Below are 22489 nucleotides of genomic sequence, written 5' to 3'. Positions count from 1 at the left end.
GATGTAATACTATCTCCCTTTTTCCAGGGATGTGGCTTCCTGAGAGCTGAGCTGTAATGATTGTTATTTCTCTTCTGGATCTAACCACCCAGAAGGGCTACCAGGATCCAGGCTGGTACTGGGGATTATCTGCACAGAGTCCTTTGATGTGAACCGTCTTCATGTCTCTCAGCAGTGGATACTAGCACCTGCTTTGGTGGAAGTGGCATGGGAGTGAAATGGACTCTGTGAGGATTTTTAGTTTTGGTTGTTTAATGTGCTATTTTTACACTGGTTGACCTCCTGCCAGGAGGTGGCACATTCAAGAGAGCATCAGCTGTGGTAGTATAACGGGGATCAGGCAGTAGGCAGGGCCCTAGAACTCCCAAGAGAATATGCCCTTTGTCTTCAGCTACCAGAGCGGATAGAGAAGGACCATCATGTTGGGCCAGGGTTAGGCGTGTCTGAGCTCAGATTCTCCTTGGGCGGGGCTTGCTGCAGCTGCTGTGGGGCATGGGGGTATGGGTCCCAGGTTCAGTGGAGTTCTGTTCCCAGCAGAATTATGGCTGCCTCTGCTGTGTCATGCAGATTGTCAGGGAAGTTGGGGAAAGCAGGAAGTTATAGGCCTCACCCAGCTCCCACGCAATCCAAAAGGCCGGTCTCACTCCCATAATGCCCACCACCCCACCCCACCCAACAACACCAAGTTTGTTTCCAGGCAATGAGTGAGCAGAGCTGAGAATTTGCCTCAGGCTACCAGCCTCCCAGCTGAGAAAGCCAGCAGGGCTTCCATGCCTCCCCGCTTCTCAAATCTGCACACTAGATTCATGCCCTTCCCCGAGTTTGGCCAGAAAGCTTCACGTCCTGTTGGAGTTATTAGAAAGTTCAGCTGGAGGTTTCCTTCCTGTATGGTCTTTTACCAGTTCCTCTGTCAGCCCTCCCAAAGGACCCCTGTGAGACAAGTCAGAAATGGCTTCCCAGGGGACCCAGAGAGCCCACAGGGCTTTTCCCATTCCTTCCTCTACCCCTTTATTTTGCTCAGCTCTCTAATTTGACTCAGCTCCAGGTAAAGTCAAATCCTGTCCCGTGAGCTAGACCTTCAGGTTCCCCAGTGAGGGTATGTATTCAGGGGTGGACAATCTCTCCTTTCCTACTTTCATAGCTTGGGCATTCACAATATTTGGGGTGTCTCCTAGGTCCTGCAGGAGCAGTCTGCTTCTTTCAGAGGGTCTGTGGATTTTCTCAGCTTTCCTGATGTATTCCTGTAGTAGTTTTGGAGCAAAAGTTCATGATGTGAGTCTCCACCCACTGCTCTGTTCGTCTGAGTGGGAACTGCAATCTAGTCCTGCCTCCTATCTGCCATTTTCCCCTAGAATTTCCATGTCTTGTTTCTTTACACTGTAGTTCATGGTGTCTTGTTTCCTTATGTGCCTGCTTATCTGCATATGCAGGGAATAGTATTTTAAAAAGTATTAATGGGAATTATTTGAAGCCTAAGATTAAGGCATCTTATTCCAAAGAGTAAGCAGGGTCACAATCTGGTTTCCAATCTCCTGGATATAACCAGGGAACCTCAAGCCAAGATCTTAGTTTAAGGAGTTGGAGAAATGATAGTTTATATATTGCATTTTACGTAAAATCAAAATCCTCTTTGGAGGAAGATGCTGTGCACATACCATGATCTTAGAAAGGAAACCCAAAGAAGTGAGTTTAGCTTTGGGGGCTAAAGTTTCCCCAGGAGTGTTTTGGGATTTTTGAAAATTGAGATGATTATATGGCTTTTTTCCTTTATTGTGCTAATGCGGTGTATTACATTGATTTTTTGTATGTTGAGCCATCTTTGCATTCCAGGGATAAATTCCACTTGGTTGTGGTATATATAATCCTTTTAATATGCTATTGAATTTGGCCTGCTAATATTTTGTTCAGGATTTTTGCATTCATATTCATAATAGATATTCGTCTGTAGTTCTCTTCTTTTTGTAGTATCTCTGGCTTTGGTATCAGGATAATGTTGGCCTGATACAATGAATTAGGAGATATCTAACTGATTTTTGTATACAGTAGTTCCCCCTCATCCATGGTTTTGCTTTTTGTGATTTCAGTTCCCTGTGGTCAGTCAATTGCAGTTCAAAAATATTAAATGGAAAATTCCAGAAATAAATAGTTCATAAGTTTAAAATTGTACACTATTCTGAGTAGCATGATGAAATCTCACACAATCTTGTTCAGTCCCATTCAGGACATGAATCATCCCTTTTCCACCTTATCCACACTGTATGTGCTACGTGCCCATTAGTCACTTGGTAGCTGTCCTGGTTATCAGATCTACTGTCATAGTATCACAGTACTTATTTTCAGGTACCCCTTATTTTACTTAATAATAGGCCCAAGATGCAAGAGGAATGATGCTGGCAATTTGGATATGCCAAAGAGAAGCTGTGAAGTACTTCCTTTAAGTGAAAAGGTGAAAGTTCTTGGCTTAATAAGGAAAGAAAAAAAATTGCTGAGGTTGCTAAGATCTATGGTGAGAATGAATCTTCTATGTTATCCTGACAAAGGAAAAAGAAATTAATGCTAGTTTTGTTATCACACCTCAAACTGCAACTGTTATGGCCACAGTGAGTGATAGTGCACAGTTAAGATGGAAAAGGCCATTAATTTGTTGGTGGAAGTCATAAGCAGAAACTCGTATGTTCCAATTGATGGCAATTGGGTTCAGTACTATTTGAAGTTTCGCGCATCCACTGAGGATCCTGGAATGTATCCCCCATGGATAAGGAGGACTACTGTATTGCTTTTCTATCCTACAGTTTTGTAAAACTCAATTTCTAGTTCTAGTTCATGGCTTAACTTGTAGAAACAGGTGGGACTGACATCCTCATCACTTGGCTGCAGAGGCCCTGCCTGGCTTCTAGGGAGGGCTGAGGCAGAGGATTCCTTCTGGATGTAACCCATGGTACTAGAGTAGCCATGAGTCACATCCGTTTTTTATTTCATTTCAATTTCATTATTTCATTTCAATTTCATTTCATTTCATTTTTCATCTTATAAGATGAAATAGTTCCAGAAGCTGAGAACCTTTTTTCCTCTGAGGGTTGCTAAGTCTCAGCAAACATTACACGATGGGCACATGAACATGTGCTTAGACATGAGTGTCCTGTTCCGTAAGAGATTTGTGTCCGTATTATACAGGCCAGGTAGGGAAAAGGGTTTTCACTGAGTCTTTTTCATTTATGAATAGTATATTAATAAGGGTGATAGTGTTTTTTGTTTTTTTTTATTTGTTGATTTGTTTTGAGATGGAGACTCGCTTTGTCACTCAGGCTGGAATGCAGTGGCATGATCTCGGCTCACTGCAACCTCCACCTGCTGGGTTCAAGCAATTCTTGTGCCTCAGCCTCCTGAGTAGCTGGGACTACAGGCACCCACCACCACACCCAGCTAAGTTTTGTATTTTCAGTAGAGACGGGGTTTCACCTTGTTGGCCAGGCTGATCGCGAACTCCTGACCTCAAGGGATCTGCCCACCTTGGCCTCCCAAAGTGCTGGGATTACAGGCATGAGCCACCGCATCTGGCTATGATAGTGCTTTTTGATAATAAGCTTTAAAAGGATACTGAGGGATAGAAGCTAGAGAATAAGGGGAAACCAGGCAAGTGATATCTTGCTGATGACAAGAGAATAAATTGTTGAAAATACATATTCCTTTGTATAAATCTTAGGGTACATACTGACTCTTTTTTATTGATACATACTAGCTATACATATTTTCTACTGGGGGAACCCGCCCCCAGTATTTCAACGTAGGTTCTTTCTGTTTTCCCTAAGTGTTGGCTGGTCTGAGAAAAAAGAGAAAGAGTACAAAGAGAGGACTTTTACAGCTGGGCCTCCGGGGGTGACATCACATATTGGTAGGTCCATGATGTCCTGAGCCACAAAACCAGCAGGTTTTTATTAAAGACTTTAAAAGGGGAGGGGGTATATGAACAGGGAGTAGGTCACGAAGATCACATGCTTTAAAGGGCAATAAAGATCACAAGGCAAAGGGCAAAGCAAAGATCACAAGGCAAAGGGCAAAATTAGTATTACTAATGACGGTCTGTGTTCAGCTGTGCACATATTGTCTTGATAAACATCTTAAACAACAGAAAACAGGGTTTGAGAGCAGAGAACTGGTCTGACCTCAAATTTACCAGGCTGGAATTTCCCAATCCTAGTAAGCCTGAGGGTACTGCAGGAGACCGGGGTGTATTTCAGTCCTTATCTCAACCGCATAAGACAGACACTCCCAGAGCGGCCGTTTATAGACCTCCCCTCAGGAATGCATTCCTTCCCCAGGGTATTAATTATTAATATTCCTTGCTGGGAAAAGAATTCAGCGGTATCTCTCCTACTTGTACATCCATTTATAGGCTCTCCGAAAGAAGAAAAATATGGCTCTATTCTGCCTGACCCTGCAGGCAGTCAGACCTTATGGTTGTCTTTCCTTGTTCCCTGAAAATCACTGTTATTCTGTTCTTTTTCAAGGTGCGCTGATTTCATATTGTTCAAACACACATGTTTTACAATCAATTTGTACAATAGTGGTCCTGAAGTGACATACATTCTCAGCTTACAAAGATAACAGGATTAAGAGATTAAAGTAAAGACAGGCATAAGAAATTATAAGAGTATTATTTGGGAACTGATAAATGTCCATGAAATCTTCACAATTTATGTTCAGAGATTGCAGTAAAGACAGGTATAAGAAATTATAAAAGTATTAATTTTGGGAACTGATAAATGTCCATGAAATCTTCACAATTTATGTTCCTCTGCCCTGGGTCCAGTTGGTCCCACCATTTGGGGTCCCTGACTTCCCGCAACAATTTTCATGCTACATGAGATATTTTGACATATTCATATAATGTGTAATTATCAAATCAAGGTAAATGAGATATCCATCACCTCAAATATTTATATTTTTTTATGTTGGAGACATTAGAATTCTTCTCTTCCAGCTATTTTGAAATATATAATAGATTATTGTTAATATAGTCAACCTACTGTGCTATCATATACTACATCTTATTCCTTCTATGTATCTGTATTGTTGTACCCATTAATCAACCTCTCTTCATTTCCCCCTTCCCTCCTACTTTTTGTAGCCTCTGTTAACCACTGTTTCGCTCTGTCTTTCTGAGATCTGCTTTTTTGGTTTCCACATTTAAGTGAGAATGTGCAATAGTTGTCTTTCAGGGCCTGGCTTATTTCATTTAACGTAATGACCTCCATTTTCATCCATGTAGCTGCATGTGACAGGATTTCATTCCTTTTTATGGCTGAATAATATTCCATTTGTGTACACATACCACATTTTCTTTTTCCAGTCATCCATTGATGGACACCTAGGTTGAATTCATATTTTGGCTGTTGTGAATAGTGCTGCAATAAACAAGAGAGTACAGATACCTCTTCAATATGTTTATATATATAATATGTGTGTATATATATATATACACACGCATACATACATACATACATACATACATACATACATACATACACACTCTGTAGTGGGTTTGCTGGATCATATGGTTTAGTTTTTTGAGGAACCTCCATACTGTTTTCCATAGTAGTTGTATGAGTTTTCATTCCCACCTATAGTGTACCAGGATTCCTCTTTCTCTATATCCTCACCAGTACTTTTTTTTTTTTTTTTTTTGTCTTTTGAGTAATAGCCATTCTAACTGGAGTGAGATAATATCTCATTGTGTTTTCTTCCTTTTTTACTGTCTTCCTTTGTGGTCAAGTGATTTTCTTCTTTTTTGGTTGTTTTAATTTTTTGCTTTTTTTTAGTGTACCTGTTTTATTTTTGCTTTGTAGTTACCATGAGATTTACAAAAAATTTTATAGATATAACAAGTTATTTTTTAAGTTAAGGAGTTTTTAAAAGAGATGGGGATTTCACTGCGTTGGCCAGGTTGGTCTTGAACTCCTGGCCTCAAGCAATTCTCCTGCTTTAGCCTCCGAAAGTGTGGAGATTACAGGCATGAGCCTGTGCCTGGACAACAGGTTACTTTAAATAGATATCTTGCCTTGATCACAAATAATAGAAACAAACAAAGGAAAAACTAAAACATTATACACTTTTACTCCATCATATTATGACTTTTTGTTGTCTCAGTTTACATCTTTTTATATTACCTATACCTTAACAAGTTGCTGTAGTTATTTTGGGGGGGAGCTTTTTGTTTTTGTTTTTGTTTTTTTGAGATGGGGTCTCACTCTGTCACCCAGGTTGGATTGCAGTGGTGCAATCTCAGTTCACCACAACCTCCACTTCCCAGGCTCAAGCTATCCTCCTGATAGAGGTGGCAGCAAATCTGAAGCAGCTGCTGTAAGGAAGCCAGCAGTGGAGGAGGTGCAGGCGGGGCTGCATGCTCCATGGAGCTGTCAGGGGCTAGGAACAGATGATCCCAGTGGGGACCCTGTGCTCCCAGGCACAGCTGCATCTGCCCAGCCACAGCTTGGGACTTGGGCATCCCTGAGCTCTTATGGGCCTGGAAAGCCCCCTGCCCCCTGCCCCCTCAGACTTGGAAGTACTTGCTCCCACTGCCTGGCCTCTCTTCACTCCCAGTACCCACTCTGGTGTAGAGTGAAGTTGTGGCTGAGCACGGGTGCTGTCATGACCCAGTCAGGTGTGTGCACACTCGGGGCAGTGCTGACATGCCAGCCCCCTACTGCCTTGGTTCCCCCAAGACTTTGGATGCCGACGAGCGCAGAAGGGAGGCCGGGAGGTTGAGGGCAGCTTGGCGTGGGCCTGTGAGTGCCCTGCAGTGCGGACAGCCTGGGCACTGCAGATGGCATGTTGATGGTGGTGAGAGGTAGACAGGTTCCTAGGCAGAAGGGGCAGGTCCTCAGTGAAACCTCACCTTCAAGCCAAGGACAGCCTGAAGCCTGGAGGCCAGGCTGCCAGTGCCAGGTGGAGTCCGCAACCTGGAGTGAGAACTTCCTTCATGCATTTTGGCCAATTGGATGATGCTTTTTCCAGGCCTTCCCATGGCTGTCCATGGACCAGTCAGCACATACTTCCTCCCTTCTGAGCCCGTAAAAACCCAAGGCTCAGCTAGACTCAGGGACTCATCAACTCATTGGGACTACCTGACTGTGGATAGGAGCTGCCCACTTAGGGTCTCCTCTCTACTGAGAGTTGTTCTGTCACTCAATAAGGCTTCTCTCCACCTTGCTCACCTTCCAGTTGTCTGTGTAACCTCATTCTTCCTGGACACAGGACAAGAACTTGGGACTCACTGAATGGCGGGAGTGAAAGGAGCTGTAACACGTTCCTGGCTGACTCGCTGGGCTGTGCGTGGTGACACAGACATACTGCGTGAGTGAAGAGTGGTGACCTTTCTAGGGGCCCAGACCTCAGGATTTCTGAGCCAGAGCTGCTGTCACATCATAGGCCTCCCACCCTCCACTGGCACCTGGTGGCTGCCCCATGCAATGGGAAGCAGCTGTGGGGCCAGGCCAGCCCAGGAGCCACTGGCCAGAGCAGGGTGGTGGGACTGAAACAGTTGTAACACAAATGGGCTGAAACATGTGCCACCTGAAACACATCCCCCGACTTGCTGTGCTGCGGGCAACAAGGAGAGAAGAGTTGTGACTCTTCTGGGATCCCAAACCTCAGGGCTCCCAGAGCCAGGGCTCTGACACACTATAACACCCTCTTTGGGCCTCTGTGGTTCCTGGCATCTCTGAGCTTTCAGGCGCCCCTGCATCCCCCTTGTCCAGGCATTGGTGCCCACAGCGGAAGCTGCTTGCAGTACATCTGGTCCGGCCACAGTCTCACATGGAGCCAGTGCCTGTGCTGGTGGCTGGAGCTGCCTGCCTCACTGCAACAGCCAGTGTGCCTGGCTGTGCACATAGCCAGACCCCACATTTGCTAACTCACACACCCCTCACTGCTCTGCACCTGGCTTGCCCTTAGCAGGCATGGGGTCTGGGCTGGTAGCACAAGCTGAGTGCAGCCTGCCAGGCCGAGTGGGCGGAATAAGCCCAGCAGGTGTGAGCAAAACTCAAGCAGAGGTACCACTGGCCACAGAGGTTTCTGGCTGGTGAAGCGACACACTGAGGATCCTGTGATGCTCCCACCTCAGCCTCTCAAGTAGCTGGGATCATAGGTGCATGCTACGACACTCAGCTAACTTTTTGTATTTTTGGTAGAGATGGGGCTTTGCCATATTGCCCTGGCTGGTCTCAAATTCCTAAGCTCAAGCAATCTGCCTGCCTCTGCCTCCCAAAGTGCTGGGATTATAGGCATGAGCCACTGTGCCTAGCCTATTGTTTTAAGTAGATTTGTCTTTTAGTATTCATACTAGAGATATGACTGGATTACACACCACAATTATATTATTAGAGTATTCTGCGTTTGTCTGTATATTCACTTTTACCAATGGGTTTTATACCTTCAAATGTTTTTTTGTTTTTGCATGTGATGTCCTTCTCTTTCATAGTGAAGAACTCCCTTTAGCATTTCTTATGAGTCCCTTTCAAGTGTTTGCTTGTCCTGGTAAAGGCTTTATCTCCTTTGTATTTCAAAGATAGCTTTGCTGAGAATAATATTCTTGGTTGACAGGTTTGTTTTTTTTTTCTTTTTCTTTCAGCACCACGTTGAATATGTCATTTCACTCCCTCCTGGCCAATATGCTTTCTGCTGAGGATTCTATTGCCAGATAAATCAGAGCTCCTTTATATTTTGTTTTCTTCTTTTCTCTTGATGCTTTTAGGATCTTCTCTTTGTGCTTGACTTTGAGAATGTACTTATTTATTAAACTTTTAGATTTGGGTAAATGTGAAGGTTTGTTACATAGGTAAACTTATTTCATTGGGGTTTGTTATACAGATTATTTCATCACCCAGGCATTAAGCCCAGTACCCAATAGTTATCTTTTCTCCTTCTCTTCCTTCTCCCACCCTCCACCCCAGTGTCTGTTGTTACCTTCTTTGTGTTCATAAGTTCTCATCATTTAGCTCCCACTTATAAGTGTTGGTTTTCTGTTCTGCATTAGTTTGCTAAGGATAATGCCCTTCAGCTCCATCCATGTTCTCGCAAAAGACATGATCTTGTTCTTTTTTATGGCTATGTAGTATTCTATGGTGTATATGTATCACATTTTCTTTATCCAGTCTACCATTGATGAGTATTTCAGTTGATTCCATGTTTTTGCTGTTGTGAATAGTGCTGCAGTGAACATTCATGCATGTTTCTTTATGGTAGAATGATTTGTATTCCTCTGGGTATATACCCAATAATGAGATTGCTGGTTCAAATGGTAGTTCTGCTTTTAGCTCTTTGAGGAATTGCCACACTGCTTTCCACAATGGTTAAAATAATTTACACTCCCATCAACAGTGTATAAGTGTTCCCTTTCCTCTGCAACCTTGCCTTGCCTTATTTTTTGACTTTTTAATAATAGCTTTCTGACTGGTGTGAGATGGTATCTCATTGTGGTTTCGATTTGCATTTCTCTAATGATCAGTGATATTGAGCTTTTTTTTTTTTTTTTTTTTTTTTTTTTTTACATAGTCTTGCTCTGTTGCCCAGGCTGGAGTGCAGTGGTGTGGTCTCGGCTCATTGCAACCTCCCGGGTTCAAGCGATTCCCCTCCTTCAGCCTCCTGAGTAGCTGGGACTACAGGCATGCGCCACCACATCTGAATAATTTATTTTTAGTAGAGAGTGGGTTTCACCATGTTGGCCGGGCTGGTCTCGAACTCCTGGCCTCAGGTGATCCACTTGCCTCAGCCTCCCAAAGTGTTGGGATTACAGGCATGAGCCACCGTGCCCGGCCTAAGCTTTTTTTTTTAATATGCTTGTTGGCTGCATGTATGTCTTCTTTTGAAAAGTGTCTATTCATGTCCTTTGCCGACTTCTTAATGAATTTGTTTTTCTCTTCTAAATTTAGTTCCTTATAGATGCTAGCCGTTAGACCTTTGTCGGATGCATAGTTTCAGATGTTTCCTCCCATTCTGTAGGTTTTCTATTTACTTTGTTACTTTTGCTGTGCAGAAGCTCTTAAGTTTAATTAGATCTCATTTGTCAATTTTTGCTTCTGTTGCAATTGCTTTTGGTGTCTTTGTCATGAAATCTTTACTCATTCCTATGTCCAGTATGGTATTGCCTAGGTGGGAATTTATTATATGCCTTGGGGTAGGCTTATTTGAATTGAATCTGTTTGGTGATCTCTGACCTTCCTGTTCATGGATGTTTATATCTTTGTGTAAATTTGGATACTTTTCTGTTACTATTTCTTTGAATAAGTTTTCTACCCCTTGCTCTTTCTCAACTCCTTCTTGAAGGCCAATGATTCTTAGGTTTGCTCTTTTGAGGTAATTTTCTATATTTTGTAGGTATTCTTTTTTCTTTTTTCTTCTCTGTTTATTTTCAAGTAGCCTGTCTTCAGGCTCACTGATTCTTTCCTCTGCTTGATCCATTCTGCTATTAAAAGCCTCTAATGCATTTTTCAGTTCAGGGAATGTATTTCTCAGTCCCAGGATTTCTGTTTGATTTTTTAAAAGTTATTATTTCAATACCTTTTTAAAATTTCACTGATAGATTTCTGAATTGATTCCCTGTGTTATATTGGAGTTCACTGAGTTTTTGAATCCTGGGCAGACAGGGATTAGGAAGAAGCAATGATTAAGGAATATAGAGATATAACATGAAAATTCTTTAACAATGATAAAAAGGGCTGGGCATGGTGGCTCACACCTGTAATCCCAGCACTTTCGGAGGCCAAGGCAGGAGGATCACTTGAGGTCAGACCAGCTTGCCCAACATGGTGAAACCTTGGCTCTACTAAAAATACAAAAACTATCCAGGTGTGATGGTATGCACCTGTAATCCTAGCAACTTGGGTGAGGCAGGAGAATCACTTGAACCCAGGAGGTGGAAGTTGCAGTAAGCTGAGATCATGCCACTGCACTCCAGCCTGGGCGACAGTGAGACTCTGTCTCAAACAAACAAACGAAAACAATGATAAAAGAGATTTAACATCACTGAAAGTTGTAAGGAAGTAAACCCTAAACCTCCACCCCTCCATTAAAGCAATGATTATAAGACTATACTTTGAACAATTATATGACAACAGATTAGCTAACCTAGATGAAATGGACATATTTCTAGCAACACAGAAATAGCCAAAACTGGCTCAAGAAGAAGTAAAAAACTTTAGTAGATGTGTAACAATGGATTATGTCAAGAATCAAAACCTCTGAACAAATAAAGGCCCAGAACCAGATGACTTAAAAAAAAAAGAAAAAGAATAAGGATTCTTGATCTGAAGAATCTCACATCACTGTCTCGTTAGGGTCAGTCACTGGCTCCTTTTTCCATCTGTGGGGGTCATGGTTCTTTGTTTGCTGTTGTTTCTTGTGGACATATATCTATGTCTTCTCATTGAAGGATTAGTTATTTCAGTTTTCACTGTCTGGCTGGTTTGGGTTTTTCTTGGATATGTTTACATACAGGTTCTTTACAATTCACCTGTTGAATTTCCTTTATGCTAGGTCACTGCTTCCTTCTTGGTACTAGATGGTGGCTCATGTCCAGGTTTACCACAGCTCTGGCAAGCATTCAGAGTGCTGATGGTACTAGTTTGGGGAGATCCCAAATGGGATACCCCAGCTGTGTGGAAAAGCTGGCTAGGGTTTCATATCCAGTGAACCTGTAGAGTGTATCTCCTACAGTGTGGTGCTGCTGAACAGCCACTCTGATTTAGCATCTTCTTTGGCTGAGATACCAAGCAGATTTTGCAGGCTGGGGTTGCTGCTATTCCCACCTTCCATCTTTGTCTTTGGTTGCTCTCAGTTTTTCTTGCTATAGGCACTTGTGATGCTTTCTGTGGGTTGAGGCAGGAACAGTTCTCCTGCAAGGAACCCAAGATAGTGGGGAAGTTGGTCTTGATCTCACTTTTTCCAGTATAGAAACTGAGTCTGGGGAAAATTTTCCACAGGCAATTCCTTGCAGATTAGGGGAGAAGCATCACAGTTACAGAAGTCCGATTCTCTTACCATCTGCTTGAAATTTTTTCACTTCTTTGTGGTCCCGGGGATTGTCCCATCCTCAGATTTGAGTTCTGGGATATTGCTGGTAATAATCTTGGCATTGGATATTGGTTTTTGGTTTTCTGTTGGGGGAAGTGAAGCCAGATTGCTTCAACTTTGCCATTTTGGTGATGTCATTCTCCCTGATTATTTCTTGATGATAATTTCCTGGTTATGGACTTACTGTAAGTTTGCAGTCACTCACATTGCATGAATGCCTAAGTTGACTACACCATTTGCAATCCCCAATTAATATTGATTCTTTCCTGATTATTGTTTTAATGTAAACTTAAACATAAAATTATACCAGTTTTATGGAAATTCTTGAGTTCCTTTACTTGGTAAGAAATGTCTTGAATGCATGCAATTATGAACTGTAGTTTCCCCATTTTATAGCTATTTGACTTATATTTTTTCAGGTTTATGATATATTAATGTTCCTGGAGCTTATACTCATTTAAAAATAGCCTCAATACTGAAGTTCTTTAATGAAACAGCTCAATAGAAACTATGAAGATGCCTTTGTGTACAATATTGTTAGGATAGCATGTCCTAGATGTACATATCATAATCATGTTTTTAAAAAATATCTTATAGGTGAAGTGCCAGCATTATAAGAAAAAACGAACGGAGCAACAAGAAACTATTGCTTCTTTGCAAATGGAAGTCTGTAGATTAAAAAAGGAGGAAGAAGATCGCATTGTCACTCAAAACAGAGTGTTTGCCTATCTGTGCAAAAGAGTTCCTCATACCGTCTTGGATAGACAGTAATTTTGCTACATAAATTGATATGTAGCTAGATTCATTGTTGTGTTTGTTTGTTTGTTTTACCTGATATTATCTTGGGGGTGGTTATAACTCTTATAAACTAGAAAAGCCTCTCCCTCCTCCTCTTCTGCGTTGTTTTTCCCTGCTCATCCTTTTCTTTTTCTTTTTTTTTTTTTTTTTGTTCTAGAGGTCCTTTGAAGAATGGAATTGAACATTTACTAAAAATAACACTAAACTTTTAAATAAATTCATAATTAATCAGACATTTCTCAAAATAACTGATCCTTTTAGTGAAGAATACTATTGAGAGATCACTGTATGGGTTTTGGGGTTGCTTAGTTTTATTATGTTATTGATTTTAGGAGTTTTTAGTGGAAAGAACCAGGGACTGTATATTTTGGAGGGAAAAAAAAATCATCATTGATTTTTTTTTAACCTAGCTGAAGTTAAGATAGTATTTTTATTTAAATTCTGATTTTACATTTGTAACTGTTGTCTTTTCTACTGAAAATCATTCTTAAGAACAATATTATAATTATTTGCTATATCCTATAATACATAAAAATAGTTTCAAAATAATAAAACTAGAATTACTAACAATAAGCCTACTGAATGAAATTTAAATTTCTGGGCAGCTCTCTTTGATATTAATATATTCCACTATGTATGCAGTCAAGATGTATATTTCTAAAATATCTTGAAATACTTGTTTCTCTGTGTGTTTGCGTCACCAAATTATAATGCAGTTAGGTTTGTTTCAATTTCTTTTCAATTTTCAGGGATTGCTTTTTAAATTTTTACTTTTGAATGTGTAAACATTTATATAATTGCAAAATCAAAACTATTCATTATTTATATTCAGAGAAGTTGTGTTTTCATTCCTGTCCCCTTTATTCTATCCTATCCTTACCTCCCCTATAGGTAATTGATTTTAAATGTTTAGTGTTATTTTTAGCAATATAAGTAGTATGGATATTATATACATATTCTCTCTTATGTACTAGCACCTTCTTTTTTTCTCTTAACAGTTTAAACTGATTGCATTTTAAGCGGTATTATATGTTTACCTAGTAGGACTGGAAATCTTGAATAATTAGATGTTTCTATTTTACTATAAAAATAAATGAGGTCAGATATAAAGTAAAAACAAGTTAAAACTATAGATTTTTTGATAATTATTTGAGAGATAATACACATATATACACATATATAATTTTCATCCTCTTGAAGGAAAAGTAACGACAAACACATAAAAAAAATAAAAATGTTAGTGAGAGGTGTGAATAAATAGAAGAGGGAGGCAAGGTAAGAAAAATAGGAGAGGTAAGGAAGAACAAAAAGGAGAGAGGTGAGGGAGAGAGAACTGCAGTGGGAAGAAGAAGAGAGAAATTGGAAGGGAAGAATGAAAAAACAAAAAACAGTTAAGATGACTGGGTAAGAGGGTGAGAGAAGCACTGAGAGAACTTGCAATGTACCAGATGAAGTCAGGCTAATTCAGGTATGAATTTGTCCAGTGGGCCAGAGATTTTCCACTGTTTGATTTTTGTCAATGCAAACTTTCAGTTTGAGACACTGAAATGAAAAATTGTGAATTAAACCTATTGGAAATACATGAGTTGTAGCCACTACAGATATTATTAAAAGTTACACGGGTACTGGGCTAAGTAATAGGGCACACACAGATGAGGAAAGCCATGATTCCTGCATTCAGTGACCTGGTAGTCTAGTTGGGTAGATAGACACATATGCATGTAAGTAAAATATAAAGCAGATAGTGGTATGTACTATAAGGTGGGGCAGATAGGATACTAAGTGGGTGTGACATAGGGAGAAATTAGTGAAAGGTAAGAATGACTACATAGGCTTCATGAATGAGTTATCTTTTTAGCTGGACTGCTAGGAACTATAGAATATTAATAGGCAGAGGTGAGAGAAAGGATGTTTCCATTAGATAAATATGATAACAGGAAAAGTGAATGTGTTTGGGACGTCAGGAGTCCAAGAGGTCTGGAACATAGGATACATGAGATTCTGGGAAGAGTCTTAAGAGACAATATGACAATATGGAAAGTGTGCTGTAACTTTGAGAGACTTAAATTGGCCGAAGAGTTTGAGTTCTACTTTCTGTGTGGCAGGGAACATACCCAAAGATTCCTGAGCAAGGAGATTAAACCCAGAGACAGAAAGACAAGTTAGGAATCGGTTGTAGTAGTAGAGGGCTAATGAAGGTCTTAACTAGGACCAAAAAAAAGGGAGAGACACTGCAAAGATGGATAGGAGTTGTCCAGATGAATTGGCTATAGATGTTGAAAGGAGTGGAGGAGTCAAAGATGGCCAGTTTTTAAACTACATTTGAAGGAACGGGGAAGAAACCGATGAATTCATTTATGGATATATACTTAGGAACCTTCAGTCATCCATGTAGACATATCAGGCCTGTTGTTAAAAGGGCCAAACTCCAGAGAACTTCCAAAGTCCATATAGAGAAAGAAGAGGCAGAAGAGGAATTGTGTTTGGGTATCATGATAACCAAGGAACAAAAGTGTTTCAAGGAGAGGGTGATCGGCAGTGTTGCATGCTTCCTCATTGGTTAACTTGTTTACTTTCCCACTATTTTATTTGCTCAGAATTCCCAGTACTTAACATGTAATAAGTCCTCCCTAAAACTTTATTGAAGATAATTGGTTACAATCACTCAGAATGAATGAAGTTTTTTTATGAAGGAAAATATTAGAAATAGAATCATAGCATAAGGGGGAAGTAGGTCAAGAGGATTTGTGCAGGATATAAAGATTAAAGCATATTTTCAGGATAATGTGAAAGCTGGTATATGTTAAGATGCGGAAGGCTTGAAGAGAAAAAGAGTAATTGGGGAAGGGTTGAAGAGAAAAAGAGTAATCTAGAAAGTTGTGACATTAAGAGCACAATTGGCTGAATTAGTTCTGAAGAGGGGGATGGGTTGGTAATGTTTTCCCAAGATAGGAGGGAAACAGTATATTGTTCGTTTAAAAAGAATAACACATGAAAGCATAGTATTATTTTGTTTTTCTCTCATTTTTTAAATCACAAAAGCAATAAATGTTTATAAAAATTCAGGCCGGGCGCGGTGGCTTACGCCTGTAATCCCAGCACTTTGGGAGGCCGAGGCGGGCGGATCACGAGGTCAGGAGATCGAGACCATCCTGGCTAACACGGTGAAACCCCGTCTCTACTAAAAATACAAAAAATTAGCCGGGCGTGGTGGCAGGCGCCTGTAGTCCCAGCTACTCGGGAGGCTGAGGCAGGAGAATGGCATGAACCTGGAAGGTGGAGCTTACAGTGAGCCAGGATGACGCCACTGCACTCCAGCCTGGGCGACAGAGCATGACTCCATCTCAAAAAACAAACAAACGAAAAATAAAAATTCAAACAATATGAAAGTGTATATGGTAAAATGTAACAAATCTGCTTGCTTTCCTAATCGCCACATCCCAGAAATAACCTCCTCTCCTAACAATTTGGTGTGTGTCCTTCCTACTGTTTCTCAAAATGAGTGCTGTTGGCATTTTGAGTGAGACAGTTCTTCTTTATGTATTGTTGTGTTGTTCACCGATGAATTTTTAGCATTCTGCCCCCTCTCCAACTAGTCAATATGGCAACATTGCCCCTTCATACACCTGCTAGCTTACAATATTATTCTTTGGTTAAGAACCCACAGAGTTCTTTTTCAGTATATATACATATTCACATCTAACTTTTTTCTTTTCTTTTTAGACAAAAGTAAAAAATATACATTTGATTATGCAACATTAATTTTTTCCATCATCATTCCTTGTTAAGGACATACAAAGTTACATTATTTTTTCTACTTCTCCATTATTTTCTTTTTCTTTCTTTTTTTTTTTTTCTTTTTGAGATGGAGTCTTGCTCTGTCGCCAGGCTGTAGTGCAGTGGTGCGCTCTTGGCTCACTGCAAGCTCCGCCTCCCGGGTTCAAGTGATTCTCCTGCCTCAGCCTCCCGAGTAGCTGGGACTACAGGCACTCGCCACGACGCCCAGCTAATTTTTTGTATTTTTAGTAGAGATGGGGTTTCACCATGTTGGCCAGGATGGTCTCGAACTGCTGACCTTGTGATCCACCTGCCTTGGCCTCCCAAAGTGCTGGGATTACAGGCTTGAGCCACTGCGCCCAGCCCATTATTTTCTATAGTATGGATGTGCCATTATTTATTTAACCTTTCTCCTGATGGAGAGTTAAATTATTTCTGGCTTTTCACTCTTATAAATAATGGTGCAGTGAACAACTTTGTTCATATTGAGTTGCATCCTTTGACATATTTCTGTGGGAGATATTGCTAGAGGTAGAATTGTTGGGACAAGGAGGATATGCATTTAATATGTTGAGATATAATGTTTATAGTTATTTTTAAATCTATACTTTGAAATTAATATAACATATGACTTAGTATAGTATTTGCTTTTTGGTAAGAATCACTTAAATTTTTTAAAGCCTGCCAGTTAATCTGTACTTACTTTTACACTGTAATTTGAAATTATGTGGTGAAACTAGTAGATGCTGTAATACCGCATTTTGAAAATAATTCAATATTCTGTTTTCTAGGTTGCTTTGTCTAATTGATTACTATGAATCTAAAATTAGAAAAATTCATACACAAAGGTACGACTAATCCTGTATTACAGTTTTTAAAGTTTTTAATCCAGTATTCACACCAGAAGTTTCTGTAGCTTTTGAAACTTTAATATACTATGGAAATCCACCTAATATGTCACTGTGAAGTTCTTTTTTATAAAGAACTTGAAGACTGTATTTTAAAACTTAAGTCAAGATGTATTGTTGTATTTATGTTAAATTATGTATACTTAATTATCACCAAAGTATTGGTCACAGCAGAAATGGTATTTCCCTTTATTTTCTTGAAGTATTATAATTTTTTCTACTGATATGATCTAGCCCCTGGGTAGTTACCGAGTATATCCACAAAGTGCATAGAATTAGATTGGCTGCCTACCAAAGTGTAACCTAATTAGTATGCAGATTTATGTGAGATAAAGATAAAATGTCAGTGAAAAATCAAGCTTATAGATTAAAACACACTTATCACCTGATTAAATAAGCATAGAGATAAATGGTCTTTGGCTAAACTAAAATAGCTGAAGGATATCTAAGATATAATCTAAAATGCTTTAATGTAAGGTCACTAAAACAGTAGCTAATCTTTTTATTATTTATAGATGGAACAGTTCTTTTAACAAATATTTGAGCACCTATTTTGTACCATGTTCTAAGTAATAGCAGATAAATTCTTCACTTTTATGAAGCGTATGCTCTAGTATTCTTGCCCTAAGAATAGTGACTTTCCAAAATCTTGGAGAGAATAATGGCAGAGCTCTGTGGGTTGCTGGTTGCTGATTATCTGTAGTACTGTGGGGACTCCAAAAAAAAAAAAAAAAAAGGAAAAGGAAAAGAAGAAGGAAGGAAGGGAAGAAGAGAGCAACTAATTAAAAAGCAGCTTCTTGCTTTATATTCTTTTCAGAAAGCAGCATTTTATCAAGTAGCTTCAGGGACCTTCTGACTTCCAAATGAAACTGTCCTTTAGATGGTGGAGATTCTACAAAGATAGGACAACTACTCAACTCGGCTGTTGTAGCACAAAATCAGCCACAGATAATATGTAAATGAATTGGCACAGGTGTGTTCCGATAAAAATAGTTACAAAACCAACAGCCTGCTGAATATAGCCTGCAGACAGCAGTTTGCTGACCCCTGATCTAGATGATGAAGAGAGGGGATTTGGGGTTTTTAGTAAGAGTAGAAAAGATTTAACATAACATATCCATCAGGAAATCTTTTGTGTAGAATATGATGTGAGAGGTACTTGTAGAGTTCTGCAAACGGGGTTCTCTGACTAAAGATGATAAAAAGGATTGAGGCCATTGGAGTGGTGGTATTGAATTTAGTTGTCATGAATTTGTAATGAAAATCTGGGGCTGAGGAATGAGTGACTTGGAAAAGAATCACTTTTTAACTTAAAAAGCTTTTCATCAGTTGTCTAGCTGAAGTAAAGTATTTTGGCCTATACAAATTATCCTTGGGTCAGATATTTGGATTGGATGTCTTATTGAGGGAAGTGGAGGATAGGAAGAAAATAGGAGATACATTAATAAATAATATTCTACAAATGAGAAAATTTGCAGCAATAAAAAGAGTCTCTCTCCTAAGGAGGGGGTTTTTCGGGATTCATTGACTGAGTGGAGTTTATATTATAAACTCAGTCTCCTTTCTAAGAGTAAGTACCAACTTGAAAGTGAGATTCTGGCAATTTCAGGATAGATTTTGAGATCTACAAATAGGATATAGGTATCACCTAAAGAAGTAGGAGTACTGTAACAGGAGGATGTAACAATTCATTGACAAGTATTACATTAGTAAAGAAGATGAAAGAGAAGAGGGGGGAAGCCAGGCCAAGATTTGGAGGCCTAAGTAGGATAAACAGGAAGCAGAGGAGAAGAGCTGTGACCCTGTAGAACTGAAGCAGCAAGACCAAAGGAAGAAGACAGGTGGGACATGGGCCTCTTGCAGTGGCAAAAGCTTCTCTGCTTGTCCATTTTCTTAAGGCCAGTGTTGTCCAAAGTTTGTTGTTGTTGTTGTTGTTTTTATCATCAGACTATATGCACATGTGTAAAATAAACACATTGGGAATAAATAAATCATTTGAACTGAATCAATCCATTGATACTTACTAGACTGGTGATATGTTTATGTGTAATACTAGAAATCATGCATGTACCCAGTGCACACTAGGCTACAATAGTAATACTTTATGTGATACAATAGTTAAGGTGAAATGTAGTCCTAAACAATAAAGTTGTGTTTAACAGAAAAGTATTTTATACTACTTCAATTTTTAAATTTAAGATTTAATGAAATTAAAAGTTTAGTTCCTTGGTGGCATTACCCGTATTTCAAGTGTTAAGCGGTAACCACTAGCTCATGTAGCTATTGGTTACCATATAGGACATCACAGTGATAGTTAATCAAGATTGCTAAAAATAATCATACTTATTTGCTAGCACTTTGCATTTCACAGAGTCCTTCAGTATCTTTCATTTGCTTTTTACACCAGTCCTGTAAAGTAGATGTGACAGATACTATTTTACAGATGAGAAAATAAATTCTGAGAGATTGACTTATTCAAATAATACAACTAGTTAGTGGTGTTATCAAGGCTTGAACCAAGACTATTAAATCAGTTGCTTTTTCCACTTATGATCTACATTTTCTTCATATAGGTTTTTTGGTGACCTAAATGTACTAGAAGGAAAAAATAGTATGTGGAGAATGCATTTTTTAAAAGAACATGGATGTTCCACCTATGTTTCGTTTGTTTATTCAGCAGTGCTTTTTCACCTCCTCTTATATTCCATACTTTTTCTAGGCAGTGAGATACAGTGGTGAATAAGACGAAGTTCTGGTCCTCATGGATCATATATTCTAAGTAAAAAGAGAGTAAATGGATACTGTATGTACTATAATATTAGATAGTAGTAGTGTTCTAATACCATTCTCTATGAGAACAAGTAGGAAATGTGGATTAATTTTAATTCATGTTTAGATTATTAAACCCTCATTACATTGGTTTAATTAGTTTTTTTCTTTGAAGATAGATTTTTCATAAGTATACTGCCTACATATTTTCATAGGCAATATAAAGAAGATGAAAGTCAGTCAGAAGAAGAAAACGACTACAGAAATCTGGATGCTTCACCAACTTATAAAGGCCTTTTAATGGTATGGGGACTGCATAACTAATAAATACTTTTTAATAAAGTAAGTAATCTAAGAAAGTTAATTATTTTTCTATGAAACGTGTTGCAGTCATTACAGAATCAACTCAAGGAATCAAAATCTAAGATTGATGCACTTTCAAGTGAAAAGCTGAACCTCCAAAAAGATTTGGAAACCAGGTGAGAGAAACCTAATTTTTTTTTTTTTTTTTTTTTTTCCCCCCTGAGACAGGGTCTCACTCTGTCACTCAGGCCAAGTGCAGTGGTGTGATCACGTCTCACTGCAGCCTTGACCTCCAGGGCTCAAGCAATCTTTCCACTTCAGCCTCTTAAGTAGCTGGGGCTATAGGTGCAAGCCACCACACCCAGCTAATTTTTAAAATTATTTATTTTTAATTGAGACAGAGTCTTACTCTGTCACCCAGGCTGGAGTGCAGTGGCGCGATCTCAGCTCACTGCAACCTCTGTCTCCCAGGTTCAAGCGATTCTTCTGCCTCAGCCTCCCGAGTAGCTGGGATTACAGGTGCACACCACGACGGCTGGCTATTTTGTGTATTTTTAGTAGGATGAGGTTTCGCCATGTTTGTCAGGCTGGTCTCAGACTTCTGACCTCAAGTGATCCTTTCTCCTTGGCCTCCCAAAGTGCTGGGATTACAGGTATGAGCCACCATCCTCAGCCTCTAATTTTTTAATTTTTTGTTTGGTAGAGATGGGGTCTCCCTGTGTTGCCTAGGCTGGTCTTGAACTCCTAGGCCCAGTGCCAGAATTCCCAAAGTACTGGAATTACAGGCATGAGCCACTGCATCCGGCCAATTTTTCTTCATCCTTTGAAAAGTAAACATACTGGAATTTGGAATATTAAATGCATCATTCTAGCTCCTTTGCTCTAAAGCTAATCATGAGTACATAATATTCTTATACTCACTTTAGTCAGTTCTTTCCCGTGATAACTTATGAAAGGAACAAGAGCACATGGGTAGGCAAGGGAAATGAGAAAATAGGAGTCCACAGTGAAGAAGACAAAACTAGCTAAGAACTTCAAATAAGCTGGGCATAGTGGCTTTCACCTGTAATCTCAGCACTTTGGGAGGCTGAGGCAGGTGGATTGCTTGAGGCAGGAATTCGAGACCAGCATGGGCAACATGGCAAAACCCCTTCTCTACAAAAAATATAAAAATTAGCTGGGTATGGTGGTCTGTGGCTGTAGTCCCAGCTACTCCGAAGACTGAGGTGGAAGGATCACTTGACCCCAGGAGGTCAGGGCTGCAGTGAGCCATGACTGTGTCACTGTACTCCAGCCTGTGTGACAGAGCGAGACCCTGTGTCAAAAAAAAAAAAAAAAAAAAACAACTTCAAATAGATTCAGTCTTTTTTTCTTTTTGCTTTTAAAAAATAGCTTTATTGAGTTACACTGCATATATGTAAGGTACACAATTTATTGAATTTTGATATGTGTGTACACCTGTGAAACAGTTATAATCCAGATAATCACCCTAACAATCACAGTCAAGATAATCACCTTGGAGGCTAGGTGCAGTGGCTCATGCCTATAATACCAGCATTTTGGGAAGCCCAGGTAGGAGGATTGTTTGAGGCCAGGAGTTCGAGACCAGCCTGAGCAACATGTGAGACCTCATCTCTACAAATAATTTTAGCCCATTGAGAATTTTTTTTTTTTTTTTTGAGACGGAGTCTTGCTCTGTCGCCCAGGCTGGAGTGCTGTGGCACGATCTTGGGTCACTGCAGCCTCTGCCTCCCGGGCTCAAGTGATTTCTCCTGCCTCAGCCTCCCGAGTAGCTGGGACTACAGGCACCCACCACCATGCCCAGCTAATTTTTTGTATTGTTAGTAGAGATGGGGTTTCACCAT

The 22489-nt window shown here is 39.8% G+C and overlaps 1 protein-coding gene across 5 annotated transcripts in view; it reads left to right on the top strand.

Moving 5' to 3' along the window:
* The window catches only part of CEP70 (centrosomal protein 70), a 134729-nt gene that overhangs the window by 44754 nt on the left and 67486 nt on the right, over nucleotides 1–22489 (top strand). For all 5 annotated transcript variants that reach the window (XR_008624898.2, XR_008624899.2, XM_008976052.5 and 2 more), the window contains 4 exons: nucleotides 12667–12836; nucleotides 17436–17492; nucleotides 20537–20624; nucleotides 20712–20800. Coding sequence is in view for 3 of the 5 variants with exons in the window: in XM_008976052.5 (XP_008974300.5) it covers nucleotides 12667–12836; nucleotides 17436–17492; nucleotides 20537–20624; nucleotides 20712–20800 (404 nt within the window). In the remaining 2 variants the exon portion in view is untranslated. The remainder of the gene's footprint in view (nucleotides 1–12666; nucleotides 12837–17435; nucleotides 17493–20536; nucleotides 20625–20711; nucleotides 20801–22489) is intronic.

This window comes from Pan paniscus, chromosome 2, assembly GCF_029289425.2.
Source record: "Pan paniscus chromosome 2, NHGRI_mPanPan1-v2.0_pri, whole genome shotgun sequence".
Lineage (NCBI taxonomy): Eukaryota > Metazoa > Chordata > Mammalia > Primates > Hominidae > Pan > Pan paniscus.
Note: the sequence above shows the minus strand (reverse complement) of the source record. Positions and strands in the feature narration are given on the sequence as shown.